The following is a 26,147-nucleotide window of genomic DNA, read 5'->3' as shown; positions in this document are numbered from 1 at the left end:
GGCGGGTATGGCTTGGGGAAGATGGGTACACATCAAAGGTTTTCTTTATTCTTGTTTCTCTTCTTCCCTCTTCATGAATATCCTCGTGCTGCCCTCTCCTAAACCATCTTCAGCTGATTCTCCGTATCATCTTTCTCAATAAATGCATTCACATCTGCCGATAAAGGAGACCTGAGAGAAACCTAATCTCATGATCAGTAATTGGAGACATGAGGAGGGAAAATAGAGACAGGTATGATGTGAAGACCTTGTTGGGTGTGAGGAGAAGTTTGAAATAATAAAAAATACACTTTCTACGTTAAATATGACTTCTGTAGTCATCTGTAGACACATTGTCTCACTGCAACTAAAGGTTGAATAAAATCAATGTTTTCATTCCTAATTTATATTATATTAATATCTGGAATTTGGGAATACATTTTTGCCGAATTAGTTGGGAAGATTCTGGTGAGTTGATGTCTACAATGAGGATTTGATTTGTCAAAATAACATAATGCATGTTAAAGAAAGACAGTCCGACATTACAAAATAACACTATGATATTAAGAAATGTATTTTTTTTAACTTGCCGTGCTTAAGAGTAAGCATGTAAATTAATTTCAATGTTAAGTTAATATTCTGATAATTTTATCAAAATAACTTAGTATAAAAATGACTGCAGACATTTTTAAAGTGACTCATTATGTGCTTATTGCTATTGATTCTAAAAAAAAAAGTAGCATTTTTACCTGCTGTGTTGATGTATATCCTATTAATATTTTACTATGGGTCAAATCAGTAATTATTAATTTTTGAATTAGCTATTGAACCATATTTTGGTTGTTCAGGCAGCAAAATCCTCAATGAACATGACACATTACAACATTAAAACCGTAAAAAGGCAAAATGGTATAGGCTACTTGTTGAAGTGACTCGTCCAGATTTGTGACCTATTTTTTTATTTGCATTTCTATTTAAGGTGCAATAGTCTTAACTTCTATGTATGTACATCATTAGACTCCGGCTCTATACCTTAAATGGGGATACCTGAAACTTTAGGCCATTTAAGTGTGACTGGACCCAACGCTATGTTCAGCGGCCTGTCCAAAAAAAAAGAAAAGTCATATGATTACCATAGATTTTTTTCACAGGGCTGCCATAACCTAGTTGCATTACGTCACCCACACACCGGCTTGGGACCGTCTTTATTCCAGTCTGCAACCTCGGTGTCGCCGCTGGCATTTTACCAACAAGCTAAAAGGGTATTTCTGTTATTTGGGCCACACGCTCCCCTTTTTTCACACCATCCTCTTACATTCCGGAGGTGTAACGGAGCGTGCGGCAGCCGCACACTCGCTGACCGTGTGGCGCAGCACGTTGCCATGGCTGCCAAGCACCCCGTTACCTTAGAGACCCCGGTAAGCTACGTGTGGACCGGTCCACCGCCGACGAAATGACGTTATGGATAGTAAGCTACATTGTATTTAAGAGTGTTTTCTACTGTAATTACAGGTAACACGTATAAATACATATTTGTATTGCCATTTACTGCATGTTTTATTTTTGTAGTTTATTTTAGTGAGGTCTGTAGAGCAAATGTCTCTGTTTGATTTACAAAAGAAGCTATTTTTTCCAATACATTGAGAAATAAAGTCAATGAAGTCAAACCAAAAAACATTGTAGGCTAAATACACCCCACCATACTACATAACAAAGGGATCGGTCCGGTATGACCCTCCCTCCTCTCCCGGTTGGCGCAATCAACCGCACGCTCTCTCTCATCCCTTCCCATCATGCAGCGCTCTTGCCTGCTCCTCCGCTGAGCCGCCATGTTGTCGGAGTGAAAGCCTGGGGTGTCAGAGAGAAACTGGGGCTGAAATCCGCGTCCATCCTCCCTCTCCGCCGGTGAGTATCCCCGCTTACCCTGTCGCGGTAGCACGGGACATTCCGTAGTCACGCATCGGGGCAGGTATCGATGCTATGGCGGCACAGAGACGGTCTAGACGGGAGTATTTCGCGCGGCCGAAGCGGCTGCCTCTCTTTGCTGCCTGCCTCCTTCCTCCCGTTGTGTCGGTCTTCCGCTCTAGACAGCTCTCGGGCCTTTGTTAGCATCCGCGTCACGGGGACCTGCGGGGCTGCAGGCTCGGCAGACAGGTAGAGACCCGTGGTGTTCATTGATAACGGGATGTTGGGGCACAAGTGCCAATGTTAAAAACACTGTGCGGAGCCTGTGTTTGGCCACCGGTGCGACCGGGCTGAGGTTGTGTCGGGGAGGCCGTGTTATTGTTGTAGACACGGGGCATTGAGTCCTCCATAACATATCTGGCGTGAGCGGACGCAAATGCACGAGCATGAACCCCCCCCCCCGGTAACCGTGACGACCGCTTTCACGGAGCTTCTACATAATGCCTCTCCTTTTGTTGTGTCATGTCTGTCAGGAGGGGAAGTGTTTGGTCTGTGCTGAGACACCTAATGTCATCTCCTGCTTGGTGCAGGTTGCCTGCTCGCATTGTCACACCCCTGCCTGTGCCCGGTATGCGGTGGTTTGATCCCCGGTATTGAATAATGATTAACCCAGTTAGATTTTGGAGCACAGTGCGTGTTTCCGTGTGCCGAGTTTAACTTGTAGCTTAACAAGCCGTGTGCGTTTCGCTTTGGGGGGGAAAGGCCAATGTGTTGTGGATTTCCGGGTGTTTCTCTACCTGATCTCGAGCTGTAGCAAGGAAATACAGAATACATTTCCCTGTTGCTCAACGAAGAGTGGAAGGGCAGAAATTGAGTGCACAAGTGTGCATGTGAATGATCACTTTGTAAGGTGGTTTGTTTTTATCTTATGGGACTGCTCTAGCGGTCATCTTTTTGTCTTTTATGGAGGCGGTGTGCTGCATAGTGGCTTCAGCAGGCATAAAGAGAAAGTGTGTTTGAAGATTCGGTGTCAGATAGTCTCTGGTAAAGTAAATTACTGTATATGGCTCAGTGTAAAAAGAGGTGCTATAATTTCGTCATGGCATGTAGGGACACTAATGTGAAACTAATAAAGATTAGAGCTTGTTGGATAAAGACAGGTTGTAAAATACAAATTACATCCCTCTGAGTGCTTATAACCACCTTGCTTATTTTGCCCAATATTGACCACGGTCACCATGCAGTGTCGCCCATGCACATTGCGTATTTCTTTGGTTTATCATTGCCCACACAATGACAATCTTTCCACCGGCCTTTAACCAGGTTGTTGACAAGGCCCCAATTTGTTTTAATTACTCTCTTTTGTTATGGATACTTTAAATATTTCCCATTTACTCAATACACTCAGCTGACAGGTTATTAAGTTCACCTAACTTAAAGCTAAGCTGTCTATAACAGTTAATAAAAGTTATTATTGTTTTATAGAGGTGAAAATTTGAAGTTATGGATTTAGTTTGTGGTGCTGTTGAACTGCATTGCATCACATACACACATACAGGTGTTTCCAATATTAAGATGTTTACCATCTCAGCCGCTCTCAGTAAAATACACTCTAATACAGCAGCACCTCAGACATCTCTAAAAGCTGGACTGATAAATTTGTCTGCATTTGTTTAAGCAGGGTGATGTTAATAATCTATTGGCTACTGTGCTCTTGTAGTGGTATGACATACTAGTTGTAACTGTGTGAACTTCTACTATGAGCAGTGATTTGCAACCACCCACCTTAAGCTATGTTTGCACAGGTTTTCATGACAACCAAGGTGCTTTGGATAGAACCTTGAACCAGAGACCTGTAACAAAATTGTGACAGATATGCAGATCATTGGGATAAATGTCTAAGTAGTGTTTGTGAGTGCTTAACATTAACCCCCTTTCCACCAAAATAAGCAAGTATAGTCAGGTTTTAGAATAGGCGATAAACTCATTGCAATTATAACACGCTGCTGCGCCAGCCTTTTGTTTTTTTAATCAAAATCTGTGATAAAATCGTCCCATCAGTACCCGTGACTACTGCAAAGTCATTTGTCCTGGGACTGAATGCCTTTTGTAAACATTAATTTCTATGGTCCAGAGGCAGACCAGGTTTGTTTGGTTCCAGACACATGCAGCAGTAACGTTAACAGAAAGTCATGGTGGCTGCAGGTTGGCAGTTAAATCACCTGCCCTGGCTGGCTTGTAAAGTGATTCCCTCATTTATATTTGTAGCTGTTGATCCCAGCTCCATCTTTTGATGAACAGAGATGAAGTAGCTTTAATTGGAGGATGCCACTTTGCCCCAAGAATGTATGACTCATTTTAGTGCGGTCCCTTATGTGGCTGCAACCTCCAACCTTTATCATGTACTTAGTGTTTTGCCGGGGTGAACATATCTGTTTTCTTCTATGGCAGAGTTGGATACAATGCTTGACATGCAGCATCTCTCTGTATATTGCACTGTGCAGTATGCTCAGTTGTTGATTCATTAGATACACCCATGTAAGGAATGATTCATGACCCTGCTTGGCGTTGGGGTCCTGCATCATGCTGACTGTCCCAAATACTCACTTTATAGTCCGCTATATAATAGTGCTTTCTGAAGGTATTGTAATGAAAATGATTATACCATACATAGTAGACACAAAGTATCCCGCAATTCATCTTTAAAAGCTGTGTTCAACCAATGGTCACTAACTGAGCACTATATACCATCATGCATTGCACTGAAGGTAAAAATGACAGACGGACTAGAGAAGAGGGTTCAGTCTGATTGAGACCAGTCCATGAGTTCTAGTGCAAAAATAATGTATTTATGTGAGTAGAGCAGCAACTCACAGTCACAAAGTACTTTGTATTAATTTATTCACTATTTTTGGGAAAATATGCTTAGTGCCCCCACATTTATAACAGTAGCGTATAACTTCTTCTACAATCTTTTGGTTCTTACCTTTCACAATAAAGCTGTAGAATTATTCATGGCATCACTGCTTAATGCACAGCATTCCAGTAATGGGCATTTCAACCAAATGGCTTATAATATGTTTTTATTACCCTCCAAAATGTCTGTTTTTATTATGGATGGTCCACCAGCCTCAATTGATCTGGCACATTTTAATTGTACGACAGCAGTGATATAATTAACTGCGCAGAGAAAATGACCACAGTGTCTGAAAATGTCTTAATTTTGTCAACAAGCTCATTATATCTCTACGTGGTCTTCTACATGATCCTCTACATAATCCCCAATGTGGTCCTCTACGTAGAACTCCCTGGATAGCGAGTACAGAGTAGTGAATGAGTGATTTTTGGTCGCAACTTTAAGGGTAAATTATGTCAGAATGACCTGCTCGCTATACATTTTCCCGCTTATTACATTTGCTAAAGAAACTGATTATTTGACCTAGAATATTGATTATGTTATTGATTCCGCTAAAGAACTGCATCCATAGCTAATGTCTGTTATTCTTAGCAGCGGCCTGGGATTCAGAAATAACAGACCATAGGATGACTTAAGTGATCAATCTGAACTGAGAATGCAACAAAGCTGTCTATTGACTAAAACTACTGCAATCTCAAACTCCATTACTGCAGAAAACAAACATCTTTTTGATTGTATCATTTTTTGAGACTACGGTAGTTGATGCAACGTTTTTATTTATTTTATTTTTTAAGTAAGTTTTGCTGTTGACATGTAGTGGTGTTTCTAATATTCATTCTACCATCACTGATATAAGCAGGATGAACAACATATTAGAAATGCATTTTAATCTCATAAAATAAGTTTTTATTGCAGTGCAGCTGTAATAAGCTTCATTAGTTTAACCTTGGTGTAGCAAATAAACTGACAGCTGAATGTAGTTTGATATGAAAATCATCTAAAGGTACAGGATTAGTTCAGATCTTTTTTTTTTCGATCTTGTGTAGCTAGGAGTTGTCAAATGTGGGAGGCTCATTTACATGAGACGATATTGTGCATACTTTTTAAAATGAATGTTGGACTGATATATGTTTCAATTGGATTATATACATAAAGGCATACATACATAGTTAGTCTTCTGTCAGACTGACTCATAGTTTTATATGTCGGGTGGTGGAATAGTGTCTATGCTAGTGCAGCTGCCTCGATGACTTGTAATCTGCATGTGGTATTGCGAGATAGTTAGAAAGATTAGTTTGACTTGCTGAATCACTCTAACTGCATTTAAGTTATTACAATTTTTCTTGCTTAAAACTTGACTCACTTGCCAGTTTATTAGGTAAACTTGCACTTAAACTTTGCAATGAATCCTACTTTTGCAAAGGTGACAATGCAATTTCACAATTTGTTGTTGAAATTATGAAAGTGAGGTGTTGACTCATCATCATGGTCTTTTTTTGTAGTCTTTGCTCTGCGGTGTTTAATTGTGCTGCGTTATAATGAGAGGTGTTCCTAGTACATTGCCTCTTCTCTGTGGTATACATGAAGCAGTCATGCTGTTTAAACTGTGGCCTTCAAACTGTTAGGCTCCATGAAATCTGTTTTCACAGATTCTTTGTTTTCCATTAGATTTTTCTCAATCATTTTTTATTTTTGTTCAAGATTTAAGCATATTTGATTCTGACCATGTGGTGGATGTATAAAGTTTCAACGATTCATAGGTAAATATTTAAAATGAATGCAATCCAAATCAATCTATGTAATCTAACACAACATACATTACACAATTTGTACATTTTTTTTTATCAAAGAATGTGATTCAATACAGTTAAAAAAAAAAAAACCAATACATTCCATCCCTTTTGTTAAACAAACCCTGCCATGGTCTCCCTCAACACGTCTTGTGCTCTCATTGCCTGCAGTTCCTGGTCGATTCAAATAGCTTGCTCAGCAATGCAATAATGGTATTTCATAAATTGTATCCACATTATGGTAAATTCCACAATATTCTGCTTTTTACAGCTGATTCCTTTTTTTATCATCAAATTCAGTGATACCATCTGTGTTTGCCACATTGCAGAAATCCTAGTTGGCTACACTACAGGAGTCCTAAAACCTGGAAATGAGTTACCCTTTTTGCACTTCAGTTCCCTTGTCTCAGAAGCGATGGGTTTTTTTTTCAAGTGGATTTTTGGTTAGACGTCTGAAATAAGGACTGTGCAAGCTTTCTTACGGTTGTTCTGCATTATAAAATACACCAGTAAATATCACTTTGGGCATTTTTATGCCGTTAAGTGTTTTAAAAAAGGGAGTCCCTAACAACTGGCTAAATGAGACTACAAAACCTCATAATGCTGGCTAATCTGCCTTTACAGCCTTGTTGTGTACTCGCATCCATGCAACTGTGTTGTAGTTTGTTTACAGCCTAATGTTGGCTTTCTACTTCTGACAATTGCATTCCCACTTCTAAAATCATAAAAGTGGTGTTCATTTGTGAAGGTTATTTTGCTGAACAAACCTGGTCAGTACCATGATCTTATATTATTCCAAATCCAATGTGAAAATCTATTGACTTTTTGTCGATGGAACTGTTGATGCTAACTAGCTTACTAAGTTTAAAAATAAATATTAGAATCCTTATGGAAGATGTATTGCAGGGGTGCAGTTTTTAGGCAAGTGTGCTTCCTAAACTGACGACTGAGTACAGGGTCTGCTTGTTAAACCGGTCAGAGCTTATCAAACATTTTGTTCATTCAATGTATTGACACAGTATGCCATTCTTTGTATGACAGATGTATTTTTCTTTGGACAGGCTGTGGTGGAATGAGCAGTGTGTGTGTGTTGAAGAGGAAAGCAGTGCTCTGGCAGGATTCATTCAGCCCCCACCATAGAACTACATCTCCCAGCATGCCCGTGGTGCTGAGCAGCGGAGGACATGCCCCTCCAACTGGGCAGACCCCTCAGGCCACACCCCCCAGCCAGCAGGTAAAGCCCACCACCATGACACATTAACATATTTCATTAATGAATCGACCAACATCTCTTCATAGGGAACCTCGAGTATTTGGCATCCTTAAAAAAAAAATTCTGTCAATGACTGCAAATATTGGCTAAACGAAACCTCTGGCTGGAAAAACCTCTTGGCATCAATATGGCTTCAGAGTAAATTATAACACTAGAGTTATTCAGAGGGGGCGACAATTTGGGCTTGTGAAGCCATCTGGGCTCTGTTCACTTATGATGTTAATTTGCCAGCTCTAGTAGTAGTAGTAGTAGTAGTAGTAGTAGTAGTAGTAGTAGTAGTAGTAGAGTAGACTCACAACGTTGTGTGTCAGTCTTAAAGAAAGGTCTGACTCTGCACTTTATTTCATCATTCTGGTGTAGATGTAAAACGCTCTGGCTGTGTTTATCCTTTTTGAAACTAATCACAATCACCTGGGCGGCACAAGACACAGGATGTAGTGATGGTGTCCTAGCAAAACTGCACTGATAGTGGTAGGGGAGGAGAATGCTGCATGAAATAGGCGGCCAATGGCAGATTTAAAGGTTTAGATGATTCAGATTCAGATTTGTCGGCCCACAGTCCAAATCCGGTCTTTGATGTGTATGACATGTCTTTCATAGTTGCTGCTAGTCGGATTGGCCGTCCACAGCTGAGATACCAGACTGCTATCAGGTTGTCATGCCTCAACTTCAGTGTACTGCAGGGTGCCTATAAAGGACCATTGGTACTGTTACTACTTGATAACTAGGTTGGCATTTTTCATGACTAATGCTGGAAAAAACAGTACAGTCCATCAGAAGTAGCATTTTAGTCTGATTGACTGATTTCCTGAACTTGTTCTACTGCATGCTTTGCGTGTGTAGAAGACCACGCCCAGCTGTTTGTAGACCATGTGGACTGATTCTTTGAAGGTGGCGTGTTGTGAAGAACTTTGTGTTTAGCCTCAAATTGTGTAAGAGAGTAAGTCGTCTTTAGTTTGCCAGTGAAAAGAAATGCTGCCTGAAAGTGCTAATGATAAAGAACCTTTTTTAATGTCCTGGCGCAAAAATGTCAGATTATTTCCACCTGGGATTGAATGTCTTTGTTTATGTCCAGCAGATTAATTACTTATTGAATAACTCGTATAAATCCATTCTTTTCTGCTAAAAGACTAAAGAACAGACTTGTTTTAATAGCAGCACCCTGGCTTGTTGTGTTTTTGATACTTGATTGATCGTCATTCTTACCCCTGATACTTCTACTATACATGGAATATGTATTTGTACTTAGATTTAATTGTATTATGTTGATTCTTATATTCCACATGATGCTTGAGTCTGAGTTTTTTTCTACAAATCATTGATAAATAACTTAAAATCCTACTAAACTAAAAACGTACATGTCAGCAGTTGTCTGCTTGTTACCGTTGCCAGTAATTTTAGGATAATGTGCATGTCTGTGTCTGTCTCCCAGGGTGTGGTGGGTGCTGGACGTTCCCAGGATGATGCCATGGTAGACTATTTCTTCCAGCGGCAGCACGGTGAACAGCCTGGCAAACATCGCTGGCCCACCGGAGACAACATCCATGACAGCCAGGTGTGTGTGTGTGTGTGTGTGTGTGTTTTGCTCAAGTGGAAACGTTGTATTGTCATACGTACTACTGTTTACTTGTACAACGTTCACACAAACCTTTCTACACAGAAAACTTCTTATGTAACCATAACATCTTGCTGAGGGAATACTAAAATATATTTTAAATGAGTCTGCTTAAAACATTATTGTTGCTAACATGAGAGTTTCTGATGAATATGGTACATATTTTAATTGATGCCTATTTGAAAAGGGTTTTGAGTCTTTAGAAACATAATTTTAGTGCTTCCTACTCATATTCTGCAAATCATTTATGGAGGCAATTACTAATTAACATAGCTAATTAAAGCTGGGTTTATGGTTATACATTAGCGGAGTATAAGAGGCATAACTGAGCTGTGTCTGCAGGTGCGATCCATGGACGAGCTGAACCATGACTTCCAGGCTCTGGCTCTCGAGGGACGCGCCATGGGAGAGGTGAGGCATCAGGTTTGATAATCAGGATCATGAATGATCTAGAAGGAAGTGACTTCTGGAACCACGTAGCTTCAATACCTCGTCTGATAATGGAGGCTATGGTTACTCACGGCATGTAGGCACCTAACCCTAACTTTGGATTAAACTCATTCGATTTGAAGATGTCAAATGTTTTATCTCAACACTTGACATGAAAATGGCTGCCCTGTATTTTGTGACTTGGACAACAAACAACAGGTTTGACTCTGATTGCTGCGGAGTCAAACTTGTCTAGCAGGTAAAGTAGTGTGGCTTGAAAAGCTCTGAAAGATGATGTATTTTTAATGTTAGCTGGTTGGACTGGCTTTTGGCTTGAACACAATCTACACTCCGTAATTCTGTTCATGTTGGACCAGTGCCTACAATTATTTTTGGCTGATTGAACTTAGTCCTGATGTACGGTAGTTTGTCTCGTATTGAGTGAACATTGTTTGGCTAGGATGGACTATAATACACCTGTAATGTGATGTATTACCATGTTACAAAAATAGTCGATAACCAACCCTTTTTAACCGATCATCGACGAGATTAAAATGTAGGCTATTATTTAGAATGGACAAATGCCTATTAAAAAACAAACACTACAACAAATGTTTTTCTTAATAGTGGACATATTCAGAAATAGCAGCACGTCGACATGCTGTGGGGTTAGTCTGGTGTCTGTTGGCTGTGACACCCATGGCGGAGAATATAAACCACTCAGATGGAATGCAGAGATAGCAGAGTGGCCAGCCTTGGGAAGCTCATCTGATTCAGACTTTCTATCAGAAAAAAAGATGGTGCTGGATTTCAGTGTCCCGGACAAACGGGAGAAATTCCAGTCAAATATTGTCTGTGTTTATCGAGCTTAAAAACAATTGATGGACAGGCTAAATGAAGAATGGCATCATCATGAACGCTCAATATTTTTTGTTTCCTTCGATTTGGAGCCGACGTATCAGCAGTCTCCGACTGCTTGATTTCAGAAGCGATGTGCTGAATTCATAATACTGACACTCAAATTCTAATCAATGTTTCCCCTGCATTAATTCTGCAGCATGTCATCCAAACATTTCCCATAACTCCAGACCACTAACGTTTGTTTTGTATTGAAGGACAGACACATTGTGAATTTTGGAAATTATAACATCTAAAGAATTATTCTGCTTCAGTCCATGTTTTTTCCTCCCACTTGCTTCAGTGCACACAAAGAGAGGCACGCACTGACATCAGCTACACATCATAATCTATTTTGTCAGGTCATAAACATTTCATTGTCTGACAACCAGTAGTGATATGTGATATGAAAGAAGTAAATCAGTAACACATTGTCTGCCTAGGTGACTAAACACATAGCTCAAGGCATGCTTACTTCTCTTTGGAATTTTTATAGCCAGGTGAATATCCTTCAGCTAAATCAGTTACCTTGTCATGACACTGCCTGAGAAAACTGACTCCATATTGGCTTAAAGTATACTTAAAGTAAATCTGACTTCCACTGACTAAATCTTCACCAAAAGAAAGGCTGAAATGTTATCCTGGTCGAAAGAATCGGAAACCTTTTAGGCTCAGACGGCCGGTTGAAAAACGTTCCGCCATGTGCTCACAATAGCTGTGCTACCATGTTTACCTTGTCTTTTCGTCTCCTCTGTTTTCTCTGTCTTTGTAGCAGCTGTTAACTGGTAAGAAGTTCTGGGAGGCGGATGACTCTGGAAAAGATGGACCAAAAGGAATCTTTCTGGACCAGTGGAGGGACAGTGCATGGGGTGCCTCAGGTAAAATACCAGTCTTGCTTTTGTTTGTGATACTGCGGTAGACATTAGGCTTTGAATAATGATTATGATGGTGGTGATAATAATAATAATAATAATAATAATAATAATAGTAGTAATAATAATAATAATAATAATAGTAATAAATATGATTATGAGAAACCCCAGTAGAGACGATTCAGATACCCCCAATGCAGCTGCAGGCAAGGGAGACGATCACAAAACAATGAACAGAAGGTTGTAACAGAAGAAATTAAAAACCCAGGGGGACTATAACCCATCAATGAATTATAATTAGACTGATACAATTAAAGTCTAATAAAAGATGTCCAGTAAAATAAAAACTCAGAAAATTGGTCCAATAGGACTTGAATGGAAACATCTCTTAATATGTAAAAACAAACGGTCTCTACCCCACTCCAAGTTATTGTCAGACATGTCTTTGGAAGCACATATTTAATAAGTAGTTGGGAAGTCTGGCTTGTTGGATGATAACATTTGCAGCAATACAAGAGTGGAATATGCAGTTATTGCTCTGTGTAATAACTTTTAAATATCTATACTTTAAAATGTTATGTCAATGGTCCTTATGTATTGGACGGTATCCCTGCATGAATGTTATTTAACATTCCCTCTTCCTCGATTGTTAGATCACTCAGTGTCTCAGCCAATCATGGTGTCCCGTCGGCCAGGGCAAGGTTTCCATGGTGGCGGTGACGTCGGGGTGGGCTCGGTGATGTCACCACGCTCTGAGAGTGGAGGGCTAGGAGTTAGCATGGTGGAGTACGTCCTCTCCTCCTCGCCGGCTGACAAACTGGATTCCTGCCTCCGAAAAGGACCTTATGTAAGTCTAAAGGCTATTCTGTGTTACGTATTTGCACTTCTTTCTTTCTCCTCTGCATCACCTAATCTCTTATCTAATCGTAACGATCTTGACTTTTCATTAAAGTCGTTCAGCATCCTTCAATAGCCTCATCATCCCAGTTTTTCACTGTCATATTTCCTGACTTTCTATCACGTAGGGGCAGAGGGATGGAGAGGTCGACGAGGAGAAGAGGGAGAAGCCAAAGGCAACATTTGAAGGAGAGAAACTGAAAGAGTTGACAGAAGTTGAAGTTGATGTAATTAACGACGTCATCAACCCCAATGGGCTGCCCGTGCAGAATGGCCTTGACGTCGACGTCAAAGAGTTTGGGTAGGACTCGCCGCCACACAGGCACTCGCAACTTGAAATACTTCCAGCCTTTTAGATGTAAACTAATCTCCATCTCCTTCCTCACCCCTGCAGTCGTCCCCCAGGCAACATGCCGGTCCCTGGTCCTGAGGGTGACCTGCTTGGAGGTCCCGGGGGTGTAGGGGCTGATGGCATGACACCCATGGGAGGTGGTGGAGGCCCCAAACCTCCTGAAGACTTCTCTGGTGTAGAACAAGGTGGTGTCGCCATGGATCCCATGGAGTCAGTGATGGAGCCGCTTCAGTTTGACTACAACTCCCAGATGCCCATGGACTCTGCACCAACCGTGGGCTTATTTGATTACGCCAACCAGCAGCAGGTAAGGGCCACAGGCAGAGAGAATTATATCAACATTTGTCATTAGTCTCCGATAGGGGCAATATGGAGAAAATCAAATATCACAATATTTTTCCACCGATATTGCAGCGATATTCTATATTTTCATATCACGATGTTGATATATTGTCCAGCACTAATTTTGCATGAAATTAAAATGTGAGTGATCTGTTGTCGTGCCGTTTGCAGCTGTTCCAGAGAAACAACGCCCTAGCAGTGCAGCAGTTAACAGCAGCCCAGCAACAGCAGTACGCCTTGGCAGCAGCACAGCAGTCTCACATTGGTAAGAGAGTGTGTTTGTGTGTGTGTGTGTGTGTGTGTGTGTGTGTGTGTGTGTGTGTGTGGAACGCCATGATTTCCCATGGGATTTTGCGACTATGGCGGGTGGACTTTGGACACTGTATGGTACTTAGGGGCCTGACTCCTCCCACCCACCCACCCAAAATATTTTTTTGTACATTTCAAATGTTATTTGCATCAAGCTGGTGCACTTTAGGGCATCACTACTTATCACCATAGATCATTACACACAGCTTCACAACAGAATGCAAAGTGCAACCACATGGTTTTACACAGGACTCCATGTTATCTCAGCCATTTATTTTGAGGTAGATAAAACAAAGGAAACTGCACCTAAAATGTCAGATCAAAATGACAACTTATTCTATTTGCAGTCATTTGCTTCATTTGTTGGTCTGTGACTCAGTGAATGCTGTCATTTCTAGTTTTCATTTTCTAGCAGAAGAACACACAAAAAAAACGACATTTTGTTGCTGTCACATCATAGTTACTAATTAATACTGGGTTAATGTTTCTAAGATTTACTCAAAGGCAAGTAATGCTTAACAAGCCTAAGACTATTTCAGAAACATTTTAGTCCTGTGCTAACCTAAAACATTCTGGACTGCTTAATTTGGATTAGAATCTTAATTACAGTGTTTGTGGTGTATCCTGAAGTGGTTCTTGTGTGTTGAAGTTTCATTCTAGGAGTTTTCTATGAATTTATTCCGTGAGCTTCTTAAACGTTTTTAGCCCTGGTTAACCTTTTTTACCCTCCATGTTTTCTCAGGTCTGGCCCCGGCATTTGTGCCCAATCCTTACATCATCAGTGCTGGTCCACCAGGGACGGACCCCTACGCAGCTGGACTAGCGGCAGCAGCTACACTCGGTGAGACATGTGTTTTTAGTTTAGAGTTCCATGTAGATGTAGTGGGAAGATGTCAATGAATTTCCCACCGCAAGGATGTGCATTAAAACAGACATTCTAGCTCACCTGAATTTTGGGTATTTGTTTGTGTCTAGGTCCGGCAGTGATGCCTCCCCAGTACTACGGTGTGACCCCCTGGGGGGTCTACCCTGCCAATCTTTTCCAGCAGCAGGCTGCTGCAGCCAACAACTCGGCCAATCAGCAGGCTGCAAACCAGGGCCAGCAGAACCAACAGCAGGTCAGTCGGATGCTCGCCAAAAGATCTGGCATGCTGATTCTCAGTGGCTCAAGATGTGCCAGTTGAAATGTGCATTCAGTTTTACTGCTGCCTGGTTTGGACCTAGAAGCAGAAAACTCTTTGCAGCCTGTATAGATTATAAACCAATCAGCCGGAAAGGTTTCATCCAACTGTTGTTTATTTACTCCTGCTTGGCTCATGTATTCGTATGCTAATAAAAGGAAAGTGATCTTATCCTGGTTATCCATTAACATATGTTTCTCTGTTTGTGGGCATGTTTTTCACATTAACTAGAAGAACATGTGAACATGATAGAAAGTTATGTCTACAACGCACCACAGGTTCTCTGCTGTGGAACAGCTTTTGCACGGTTTTGTTTTTAATTCGCGTGTTGACGAACTCGAATAACTGTTGTTTTATTTTCCTTTTGTAAAGGTGATGCGTGGTGGGGGCAACCAGCGACCTTTGACCCCCAGTCAAGGTCAACAGAATCAGCAAAATGACCAGCTGGTTGCTGCGGCAGCAGTCAACTCAGCCCTTGCCTTTGGGCAGGGGTTAGCAGCAGGAGTTCCTGGTTAGTATGACCCTCTTTTTTTTATAAAGCGTTTCAGTCTGTCTGTTAAGATGGTGGGAACTAAAGTCCCCCACAAACATGCATCACTACATGAAAGAAAGGTCGCGCTTAAATCCATTTATATACAATTTAATATAAATATGATGTCTCTTTCTCAGGCTACCCAGTCCTGGCCCCTGCAGCCTACTATGATCAGACAGGGGCCCTCGTGGTAAACACTGGAGGTAGGAGTGGCCCTGTCCGCCTCATGGCCCCCGCGTCGGTCATCATATCTCCTTCTGCAGCACAAGCAGGTAACATGGCAATGCACATAAAGTCTCAAAGGTCTGGCCGGTCTTGTTTACTCCCACCGCAGGACAAAAAAGGATGTCATGCACGCACAATGGACTGCACAATGCTGTCCTTAAAAACATGCTCTGAACCGTCCCTTTCATCCAGAACATGCAATTAAAAGATTACAAGGCTGTACACTTTAGATCTAGCCATAGAATTTTACAAAGAGTTCCCATGAGTCCATATTGTATGTGAGTTTAGACACTTGGCGAGGTGGATGAGACGATGCAAAGAATTATTAATGGTCAAATGAAATGCATTCAGTTTGTGAGTTTGTGGTTTATGTGACTATTCAGTTTCAGAACAGAAAGCACGCCTGTGAAATAACTCAACCTGTTGTCCCTCCCTCCAGTTGCGGCAGCAGCAGCCTCTGCAGGTGGTGCTAACGGTGGTCTCGGCGGTGGGGCCAACGGTCCGTTCCGTGCCATGACGTCTCAGCAGCCTCAGCAGCAGGGTGGCCCCGGTGGCGCTCTGGGAGGAAGCTCCTTCTACGGATCCTCCTCCCTCAGCTCCTCCTCCCAGAGTTCTTCTCTTTTCTCACAAGGCTCTGGCCAGCCTGGACCAGGCTCTGCCTCCTTGGGCTTCAGCCAGCAAGCCTCATCCTCCCTCGGGGCAACACTGGGGGCCACGTTGGGAGGCTTTGGCACTGCAGGTAGGAATACACCTTTCCCAAGCAGTCAATTACTGGAGTATTATCAGTGTGGTAAGCTGATTTTTTTTAATTTTATTTTATAAAAAAAAATATGTTAGTTTAAACATAAGTGGTCTGCCCAACAGTACATACACATTTAACTGTTCCTTCATCATTTCACTGATCAAATTTACATCTTTGTCTCCCTCTAGTGGCCAATTCGAGTGGTGGCAGTGGTTCCCGACGGGACTCCCTGACAGGCAACAGTGAGCTGTACAAACGCACGCCTTCCAGCCTTACTCCGATTGGCCATGGGGGCTTCTATAATGGCACCTTGGGCTTCAGTCCTTCCCCTGGCCCCGTGGGCATGCCCCTACCCAACCAGGGCCCCTCCCATTCCCTCACACCCCCACCTTCCCTGTCCAATCACAGCTCCTCGTCCAACCTCAATCTAGGTAAGTGTCTTTCATTCAAGTGATTGGAATGACCAGTATCATTGATTGTATTGTTTCACAGTAGTGCTTTTTCTTCTACTTTTCGAGGGTGCTAGTGCTCTTTTGCCAAATACAAACCCGGCACTATGTTTACGTGCCAGAACCCACTAAGGATAACAGTTGCTGTAATCTACTGCACCTGTCATTGGGCCCATTATTTAAAAAAAAAAACCCAAAAAAACCTTGTTGAGCATGTGTAGGACAGAGCTGTGAAGACTCTAAAGCCTTAAGCGCTAAGTACCAACAGTTTATGGAAGCTTAACACATGGCCTGTTTGTGTTTTTAATTAGATGTTGATATGTACCACATGCATAAACTGAGTACTAAACAGGATATATTTATAGGTGCCCTGGTGTAGTCTCATAGCCAAGGAGTGTATTGTTCACATCAGATGTATGTAATTAGATGTTAATGTTAACACACCATTTTTAAACAAGTGTTAAACACTAAAATGTGTCCTACCTAACTCAAAACAACTGCTCTTCCAGTTAACAAGATCTCCCAAACCAAAAGACTTACATGTGACAACAGATGTTTTCAGGCAGCATGTTTTGAGGGATTAATTACTGAATAAGGCTTTTGTTGCTTCCTTTGTTTTCCGTGATTGACAGTTGGTGAAGTGTGACACTTGCTTCTTATGAAACAAAAAACAAACAAAACTGACGGAGCCTTGTGGAGATTTCATAAATACTGTGATCGACTGATTACCTGGATTTGACTATTGCCAGTCTTTGGAGAGATCATACTATACAGATATGATCTGCAGTAAATAGTAGCTTTTGAAGGAAAATAATTGAGCTCTGACATCCTCAACTACACTATGTACAGATAATAACCTATTATAAATGACCAGGATACAAATCATGCCCCTCAACCAGCAACAAACCCCTAGTGCAAGTGTTTAGCGACCACCTGGAGCAGATGTTGCTTGAGAAAATGTGTGTTCACAACTTTTGACTTTTTAAACACACAGGTTAGACTCTGAACACTTACACAACACAATGTAGTGCAGTTGAATTCATGGGAGGATGATCATTGGTAGTGTAGACAGCTTAATATTTAAGGCAGTGCTGCCATCCAGTGCAATGTTTCTGTGCTGCATAGCTTCAATCAAATTTATATTCAGTGCAGGAGAGTATGGTATTTTGTATGGTCTTGGCTTTTCGGTTCAGGCCTTGTATTTATGAGATTTTCCTCCTAATCCAAGAGTTTTTCTTGAATTTGAGACGTATTGGACTATTAGACTCAGGGTTTGAACAAAACCAGTTCTAACAATCATTCTCCTTGACCCCACAGGAGGCCTGACCAATGGCAGTGGACGTTTCATCTCTGCTGCTCCAGGAGCAGAGGCCAAGTACCGCAGCGCTGCCAGTTCAGGCTCCTCTCTCTTTTCACCCAGCAGCCAGCTGTTTCCATCGTCACGGCTACGCTATGGCATGTCAGATGTGATGCCGTCAGGTCGGAGCCGCCTGCTGGAGGACTTCAGGAACAACCGCTACCCAAACCTGCAGCTCAGAGACATTGCTGGCCACATCATGGAGTTCAGCCAAGACCAGCACGGCAGCAGGTACACGCAAGCAAATATCACTATAACCGAGGTCTAAAACACATGAGTGCTATTTAAACATGAGTGTCCTGGAAGTGGATCACAATTTGACCGGCTTGGCCTTTCTTCTTTGAAGACAACAACTCCCACATATTTCTAGTAAACATTCAGCCTCATCATTCATTTGAGCGGCTGACGGTCCACCGGCTAGCGGTCCCGGTCAGTCTGGTGGTGAGCGGGCTGATCCAGTGGCGAGGGGATTTTGGATATATACTACCAGGTTTCTAAGGATAGAAAGCTTGATGCAAATGGGTAGTATTCCTTTTTAATGTATCACAGTTTTCTCTCTCCATCATCTGCTGTCTGTCTTTTTCTCTCCGCTGTGACTTTAATGAAATCCGTTGCATGGAGTTTTCACCATTAAATTAAATTAGTCGTTCGCCATTTGTTTTGTTTTGGAGACACCAGTGCCGTTGCACTGGGAGACACGCCACACCGTAACGTAATGTTATGCAACATGGTGAGTTTTGTCGAATAAAATAAAACATCATGAAGAGAAATGTATCGTACTACATATTATAATTCATACTCCATAGGCTCACCTGTTGTACCTGTAGCTCTGTTGGTTCTCAGCCCACTGTGAGTCTCTGAGCTGACGTCAGATACCCACACAGTTCGTTTAGAGACCTGCATTTACATTTGTTATATTACGATCTCTATCACTCATCCGCTCACATTACGTTTACTGTCGATCTTTGCAGGCTTACATTTAATAGTATATTCAGGGTTTAAGCCCAAGTAAAATGACCTGGCAATGTCACTGGAGTGCCCCGTTCAATTTCTGATATTATAAAAATATCTATCGTTCACCATATCTTTATATTGGACATCGGTGGATGTGTCCCAGTGCAGTCGAGGACCACTGCTTTTTGTGTCAGCAAAGGTTTCACCACATTTCCCTCACAGTTTTTCTCATTCCAACTGTGACGGCTCAAATTCTCAGTTTAGGGGCCTGAAGGCAGTTCTGGAAAACAACCCTGGTCAAGTTCACAGTTGAGTGCTGGATTAAAGTCTGAACAGTCTGGATTTTCTCAAAAAGAAAATTACAGCCCTCAGGTTATATATATGAATTTACTGTCTTATTGTCGGGGGCAGGCTCAGTATAGACTCCTGTAACTCAGGAATAGAAATAAGGATTTAAAGCAGTGAATGTGACGGGGGCATTTCTGACACGGTGTCCTTTCCCAGAGAGATGGGTCTGTGTCGTCTTGTCTCTTTGGGCAGTGTTGAAGAATTTGTTTTGATAAGTAACAAATGGTGTAATTCATATGTTAAGACGAGATATTCTTTTAATGTCCACTTAGAGAAATTAGTTTTGCACTCTGTCCTGCAAATCCAGACATATTTCACAACCTCCATGACAATATTCCTCATGAACTATAGGTGTGGGGAATCTTAATGTTCATAGGCAGGAATGAATATTTATAATGGTTCAGCCTCCAACAGCAACACGTGAGGCTGCAGCATATGAAACGCTGAGCTAAAATCAATCAACAGTAGGCATACATAAGCCTCGGGCTCTTCCAGGTGTTTATTAACTGGGTGTGATGCTATTAGTTGAATCTTGGGATGATTGGTCTGTCTCCCAATAGACACAGTGTTACTGGAGTCTCCATGATTGGTCACGCCTGAAGGCCCTTTCCGTAGTTCGATGCCTCACTCAGTAATCAGAGAACCGGTGTATCCCATGGTAACCTAATGTTATGTATGGTTTGTTGTTAGGGTATACAAAGATTCCTTTCTGATGTGTCACATTGTGCGCACACACAGTTGTATATAAGCAGCAACAGTCTCATTAGCATTGCCCACATCCATCTCATGAAAGACTCCACTCATAAGAGGGGAAACATCCTTTGAAAGAATCTATGCTGTCACTAGTCCAAACCTACACAGCCTCGGCTTGTGGTTTGCTTCGTTTAGAACAGTTCTGTAAGGAGGGACGACGAGCACGTCATTATGGTCAGTTTGACAGTTCAGTTTCGGTTCTACTCGCATTCCTGTAACATTTGTCTGGAATTCTGTCCTCATGTCTGACATTATTGTTCAAAAACCGAGAAGTAATGTTTAATGCGTTACCAGGATGTTACCATCTCTTGTGATTCAATCCAGAGATGGGCTAATTTGGAGGTAGTGGAGGCAACTCTGGGGTCCTGGTTTCTTCTTGTGTTTGGGCTGAATCATTCCTGCCTCTGATGCAGATGCACTTTTACAACTGAAATTATCTATTAATACACCATGACGTCCAGTCTGCACATTCCAGACGTTCTCGTTCCTCAGTCTCTTCAACATCAATGTCCTTTTCATCTCTGCTTTTTGATTGGCAACCGTCACTTCACCTCATAGGCTCTCTCTCTCTCTCTCTCTCTCTCTCTCTCTCTCTCTCTCTCTCTCTCTCTCTCTCTCTCTCTCTCTCTCTCTCTCTCTCTCCGTCTCTCTCTCTCTCTGAAAATGAACTTGACTAGTAACAAAATGTGATGCATTGTGGTTAATAGAATGCTTGTCCTCTGTCTCTAACAGGTTTATCCAGTTAAAATTGGAGCGAGCCAGTTCAGCAGAGCGCCAGCTTGTCTTCAGTGAGATACTGCAGGCGGCCTACCAGCTAATGGTGGACGTCTTCGGAAATTACGTCATCCAGAAGTTCTTTGAGGTGTGTGAAATGTCAGACTCTTGTAGTGTAAAAAAACAACAACTTGATTTGAGTCACCGAGGTTGAATTAATGGGGACATCTGTCATTGATTCCCTTTTTTGTGTCCTTTTGTAGCCTGTTTGGCTGCATAATGTACATGCTGTTTTGTCTTATTTGTATTATTTACAGGCTTATTTTCTGTTGTGTGTTCCTTCCAGTTTGGCAGCCTGGACCAGAAGCTGGCTCTGGCAGAGAGGATCCGAGGCCATGTGCTGTCTCTGGCCCTGCAGATGTACGGCTGCAGGGTCATTCAGAAAGCTCTGGAGTTCATCCCCTCTGATCAGCAGGTCATTGTAAGTAAACTAGTTCTCTTTGCAGTGTTTAAAGTAGAAACAAGGGAACAGCCTGTACGTTTTTGTACTTAAACTACCTTAATTAAGCCTTTCCTGTCATAACCCTGCTGTGATTTTGGCTTGAAAAAAAGGAAAGAAATCTGCTATCCATTTGCTCAAAACACAGTCATCAATAAGGGTGCATTGCTCATTGATCACAAATTCCAGTTTATATAGTAAAATTCCACATCAATAAAGAAGCACGTTCCTTAAGCTGAAATGACATTTTTCATCTACACTATGGGTTTTATGTTGGTGCTGCCTCAGTGTAGCAGCAGGTTCCTTGCAGGCCTTCCTCTGTCATCAATGATGAATGAGGCTAATGATACCATATTTTATATGCAAATGTTGAACTGCAGGTGTTAAGATAAATCTAGCTGAATATCAACAGGATTATTTGTGCTTAAATTCAGTGGTGGTGGGGGTGTGTGTGAGAGAGAGAGAACAAGGTATCCATCTCTCCTTAATGGACCTCAATAGATTCTCTCGGGCAACTGCTCAAAGTCCTGTGTTATTTGTTGGGCTGTGAGCCGCTGTGACAAATGGAGGGTTTGAAAGATGCTTTCAGGTGCTTTTTGATTACTCACAGACAATTATATGTCCCTCTCCACATTCTGCCTCTTCCTCTTCCTCCTCCTCCCCCTCCCCACAGAGTGAGATGGTGCGGGAGCTGGACGGCCACGTGCTGAAATGTGTGAAGGACCAGAACGGTAACCACGTGGTGCAGAAGTGCATCGAGTGTGTCCAGCCTCACGCGCTGCACTTCATCATAGACGCCTTTAAGGGACAGGTGGGTCCCCTCTGTGAGCGCGCTCTCAAAAGATATTTCCACATTCAATCACCGAAGCCTGTCGGTGCCTGGCTGCCATCCACGCACGCACGCATACATTAACTTGTCTGCACACATATACTGTCACTGCCTTGAGACGGCAAACATATTGTCACCGCCAAAGTAGATAGGCACACTTGCTCAGTCCTTTCCAGGAGCAGGGTATGTTGCCATGGCAACAGAAACCTCAGCCCGGTGGCAACTGCCATCTTCTATCCGACAGCTAAATGTTACATTAGCATAAAGTGTTAAAAGGAAAAAAAAAGATGTGTCCGTGCATGGGCCCTTTGTTCAAAACTAATGAAAGGTTTCAATTTTTGAGTCACTCGGGATGTTACGACAGTAAATCCCACCGACGCGAGTGTCTTGCTTCTCAAACATTTGCATGTTGTGTAACTGCAGGTTTTCTGGTTCAGATTTGTTTGTGTAGCTGAGAACATGTAAGGAATTTGCCTTCACCGCTGGGGCGGGCAGGGTGTGTGAAAGTATGCCTGTGATCATTCGGTGCTGTAATAAAGTGCCTTGAGGGAAAATGGTTTGAACCCAGGTAACTTTGTGTCATGTTCAGCTCGCTGAGCTTCAGGACCACTGAGTGTATGCCGTGAATAAGTAAACATGTAATTATGTGCGTCTCTCAGGTCTTTGCCCTCTCAACTCACCCTTATGGCTGCCGAGTCATCCAGCGCATCCTCGAACACTGCCTTCCTGAACAGACGCTGCCTATACTGGAGGAGCTCCATCAACACACAGAGCAGCTGGTGCAGGTAACGCAAACTAGCTGCTGCATATAGGATAGCGACGACTCAATTTGGCTCTGTTTTTGAAGTCCCCTTCGTGTTTGGTGTGACGTCGGATGCACCAGCTGGTGTCCTCACGTTTTTATTTAATGTGCCTGTGTGGTTTGTTTTATTCAGGACCAGTACGGCAACTATGTCATCCAGCACGTTTTGGAGCACGGCCGAGCTGAAGATAAGAGCAAGATAGTGGCTGAGATAAGAGGAAATGTGCTGGGGCTCAGCCAGCACAAGTTTGCCAGGTAAATTCCATGACTAAAACACGGATTCACTCTTAGCTTCCCTCCATCTTTATGACTGGTTTCTTTCGTTTCTCCACAATTGCAGCAAGACCTTTTCTCTTCTCGTAAATGTACCTTAATGCGCTCCCCCTGCCTTCTTTTCTCTAGTAATGTGGTGGAGAAGTGTGTGACCCATGCGTCACGGGCAGAACGGGCAGTGCTGATAGACGAGGTGTGCAGCCTGACAGAGGGCCCCCACAGTGCCTTATATACCATGATGAAAGACCAGTACGCCAACTATGTGGTGCAGAAGATGATCGACGTGGCCGAGCCTACCCAGCGCAAGATCGTAATGCACAAGGTAGGTGGGAATGAGGTCCGCGTATGTGTCCCATCAAAATGCTTGGATAATGAAGGTCGTTCCAAAACTTAAGCCAATGTTTTTACTAGATTTATTTAGAAATATAAACAGAAACCTTGCACTAGCAGATGTGGCACACTGGGTGATACCGTATTGACATGATCAGCCTGGGTCTGAAATACAGATGCAGTGGCCAAGACACATGATCATCCCTATTGCATTTCACTATTTTTTCGATTCACGAATTGTTTCAACATGAAAAACACCAGCATCAACCTCTTGCCTTAGAAAAATCCTGGGGGAGGAAAAGAAACATGTCTCAGTTCATCAGCCCAACCCTTACCTGCACATCAATAAATCTTTACTCACTGCTTTCAATGGTTCCCTAGGCAACAACACAGAAGCTGACATAAGCACAATTGATTTCCACATAAATGGATGTTGATATTGGATTTTTTTCTGTTGTGGTAGTGCGAAAAAACCTGCACAAATGAAGGGGAAAACGGGTGTGTTGGAAGTGCACACTGCCCATATCCAAACTGAGCATGTGCAACATGTGTGTGTTTTTGTTTCTGTCCAGATCCGGCCTCACATTTCCACCCTGAGGAAGTACACGTATGGAAAACACATCCTGGCCAAGCTGGAGAAATACTATATGAAGAATGGTGTTGACCTGGGCCCTCTCTGTGGCCCTCCCAATGGCATCATGTAATCAGACTCCCCCTCCCTCCACCCGTCACCTCATCCTCCTAAAGCTGTCATGTCTACCAGCCCCACCCTAATGTCCCTGTCTGACCCTCCAGAGGGCATCATGCCTACTTTCTCCCTCCAAATCCTGCTCACCGAGGACGTTGAGTACCCCACTTACCCTTGTTTCCATGACAACCCTTTGGGAGGAGCCTGTTGCTACAGGCAGCCTTAGTTTTTGTCAGATTTTGTTGCCCCTCCCCCACCTGAGCCCAGACCAACTGAACGAGGGGAGGGAGGGAAGGAGGGTGGGGAGTAGAGAGGTGAGACCTGTTCAGCTCATCACTCCGCTCCCTCCTTTTTTTTTTTTTTTTTTTTTCCTCTTTTCTGATAAACTCAAAAAATAATTTCACTTTTTTGCTACTGCTGCACACACAATCCTTGTGTCCCCTCCTCCTCCCATCCTATTTACCACTATGAGATGGAATGAGTATTTAATTTGTCAGACGTCACAGAACCATAGACAAATACACACACACACACGCCATCAGCTAACCAGCAGACAGATCATTTAGCATGGGAGATTCGTTTTCTGGTCTTGCTTCTATAAATATAACGTGTATACTTGGTGTAGACCTTTGCATATATATATATAAATATATATATATAAAACTTTGTAGTTTTTCTGGTTTTTGATGTTGAATCTGTATCTATAATGTATCCTAGTAGTGAACACATACTTCTGACTGTATAATTGTACATTTGTAAACCCTTGTAATGTAAAAGTGCTTTACCACCCTTTTTGGTATGAGAAGAAAAAAGAGAAAAAGCTCACTCTGGAAAAAAGAAAAAAAAAAACTAGAGGAAAAAAAAAACCCTGTGCATTTCAGTGTATATTCTCACCTCCTTGGTTGTGACATATGAGTTGTTGTATATTGTAAATTGTAATATCAAATTTTTGTTTTGAAAAGCCCTTTCTATACAGCGTAGTACTTGTACAAAGATTCGCCACGCTTGGTTTTATCTTTATCTTGTCACTGCTTAACTTAAAGACGTTGACCTCCCACTGACTCCCAATTGGACATGTTCTGTTAGACTTAGTGGTGTCTTCTGGTTTATGTTGAAGGTTTCTTTGTTTTTGACCTTTTTTAAGATCTTTTTATAGGAATGCTTTACCCCATGAAATGTGTCATGTGTATGGGTATGTTGGCTGGGTGGGAGAAAAAGCTTTTACTCATTGATTCCCGGCCCCCCACCCCCAAGTCCCTCTATTACTCATGACTGGTTTCAGAGGGGTAAACCCATGGATTGTACAGAGGAGATTCTTGTGTTTTTTGGCATTTCTCTAGTGCTGTAAGTGCTGTATCATACTGTCCATGTCCTTTTGGGTGAGAGAGGCAGCCCGCCACAGCGCGGTGTACATTTGGAGCAGCCTTGTGTATATTTACTACGAGCACACCTGTAACCATATGTGTATAGTTAACAGAACCTGTGTATGCTTATTGCCTGGGCAACTATTTTTTGTAACTCCTGTTGTAGATTGTCTCTAAACAATTGTGTGATCTTTATTTTGAAACCAAACTGAACAAAAAAAACTTTGAAAATTTAACTGTCTCCAAGCGTGCTTTCATTGTATGTTTGATACCCGTGCAGGAGGAAGGGATGGAGGAGTTTGTCCTTATTTCAAGTGTTAGAAAAGAGGATCGGGATCCGTGCCATAGTTCCTGCCATCTGAATGAATGTGTCTGCAGTGATAAGATTGTGAATGCACACAGCGTGAGTCAGAGGTTTCCAAGGAGCGTGCTCTAGTTTCTTCATAAATGTGACTGATTTAATAAGGCTGGCATCTAAGCATGGCAGCCAGTAATGTAATGGCACTATAAGACTTTTTTTCATGAGTAAT

At 42.3% G+C, this 26,147-nt stretch overlaps 1 protein-coding gene and 1 long non-coding RNA gene across 2 annotated transcripts in view; one reads left to right on the top strand and one right to left on the bottom strand.

Moving 5' to 3' along the window:
• LOC311028397 overlaps window positions 1-26,147 on the bottom strand; it is a 75,216-nt gene that overhangs the window by 42,340 nt on the left and 6,729 nt on the right. The window lies entirely within an intron of this gene.
• pum1 (pumilio RNA-binding family member 1) lies at window positions 1,694-25,853 on the top strand. Its single transcript, XM_084032890.1, is given in 24 exon segments — window positions 1,694-1,884; window positions 7,653-7,674; window positions 7,676-7,825; window positions 9,297-9,419; window positions 9,822-9,890; window positions 11,578-11,683; window positions 12,331-12,524; window positions 12,703-12,875; window positions 12,969-13,233; window positions 13,440-13,533; window positions 14,320-14,418; window positions 14,553-14,695; window positions 15,131-15,269; window positions 15,428-15,562; window positions 15,955-16,254; window positions 16,446-16,688; window positions 18,024-18,294; window positions 20,851-20,980; window positions 21,179-21,313; window positions 22,005-22,142; window positions 22,820-22,945; window positions 23,096-23,217; window positions 23,365-23,557; window positions 24,138-25,853. Coding segments are annotated over 24 exon segments (3,678 nt in total). The 5' UTR covers window positions 1,694-1,708; the 3' UTR covers window positions 24,270-25,853.

The sequence above is a fragment of the Eutrigla gurnardus genome (assembly GCF_963514095.1).
Source record: "Eutrigla gurnardus genome assembly, chromosome: 17".
Lineage (NCBI taxonomy): Eukaryota > Metazoa > Chordata > Actinopteri > Perciformes > Triglidae > Eutrigla > Eutrigla gurnardus.
This window is presented reverse-complemented; position numbering and strand designations above follow the sequence as displayed.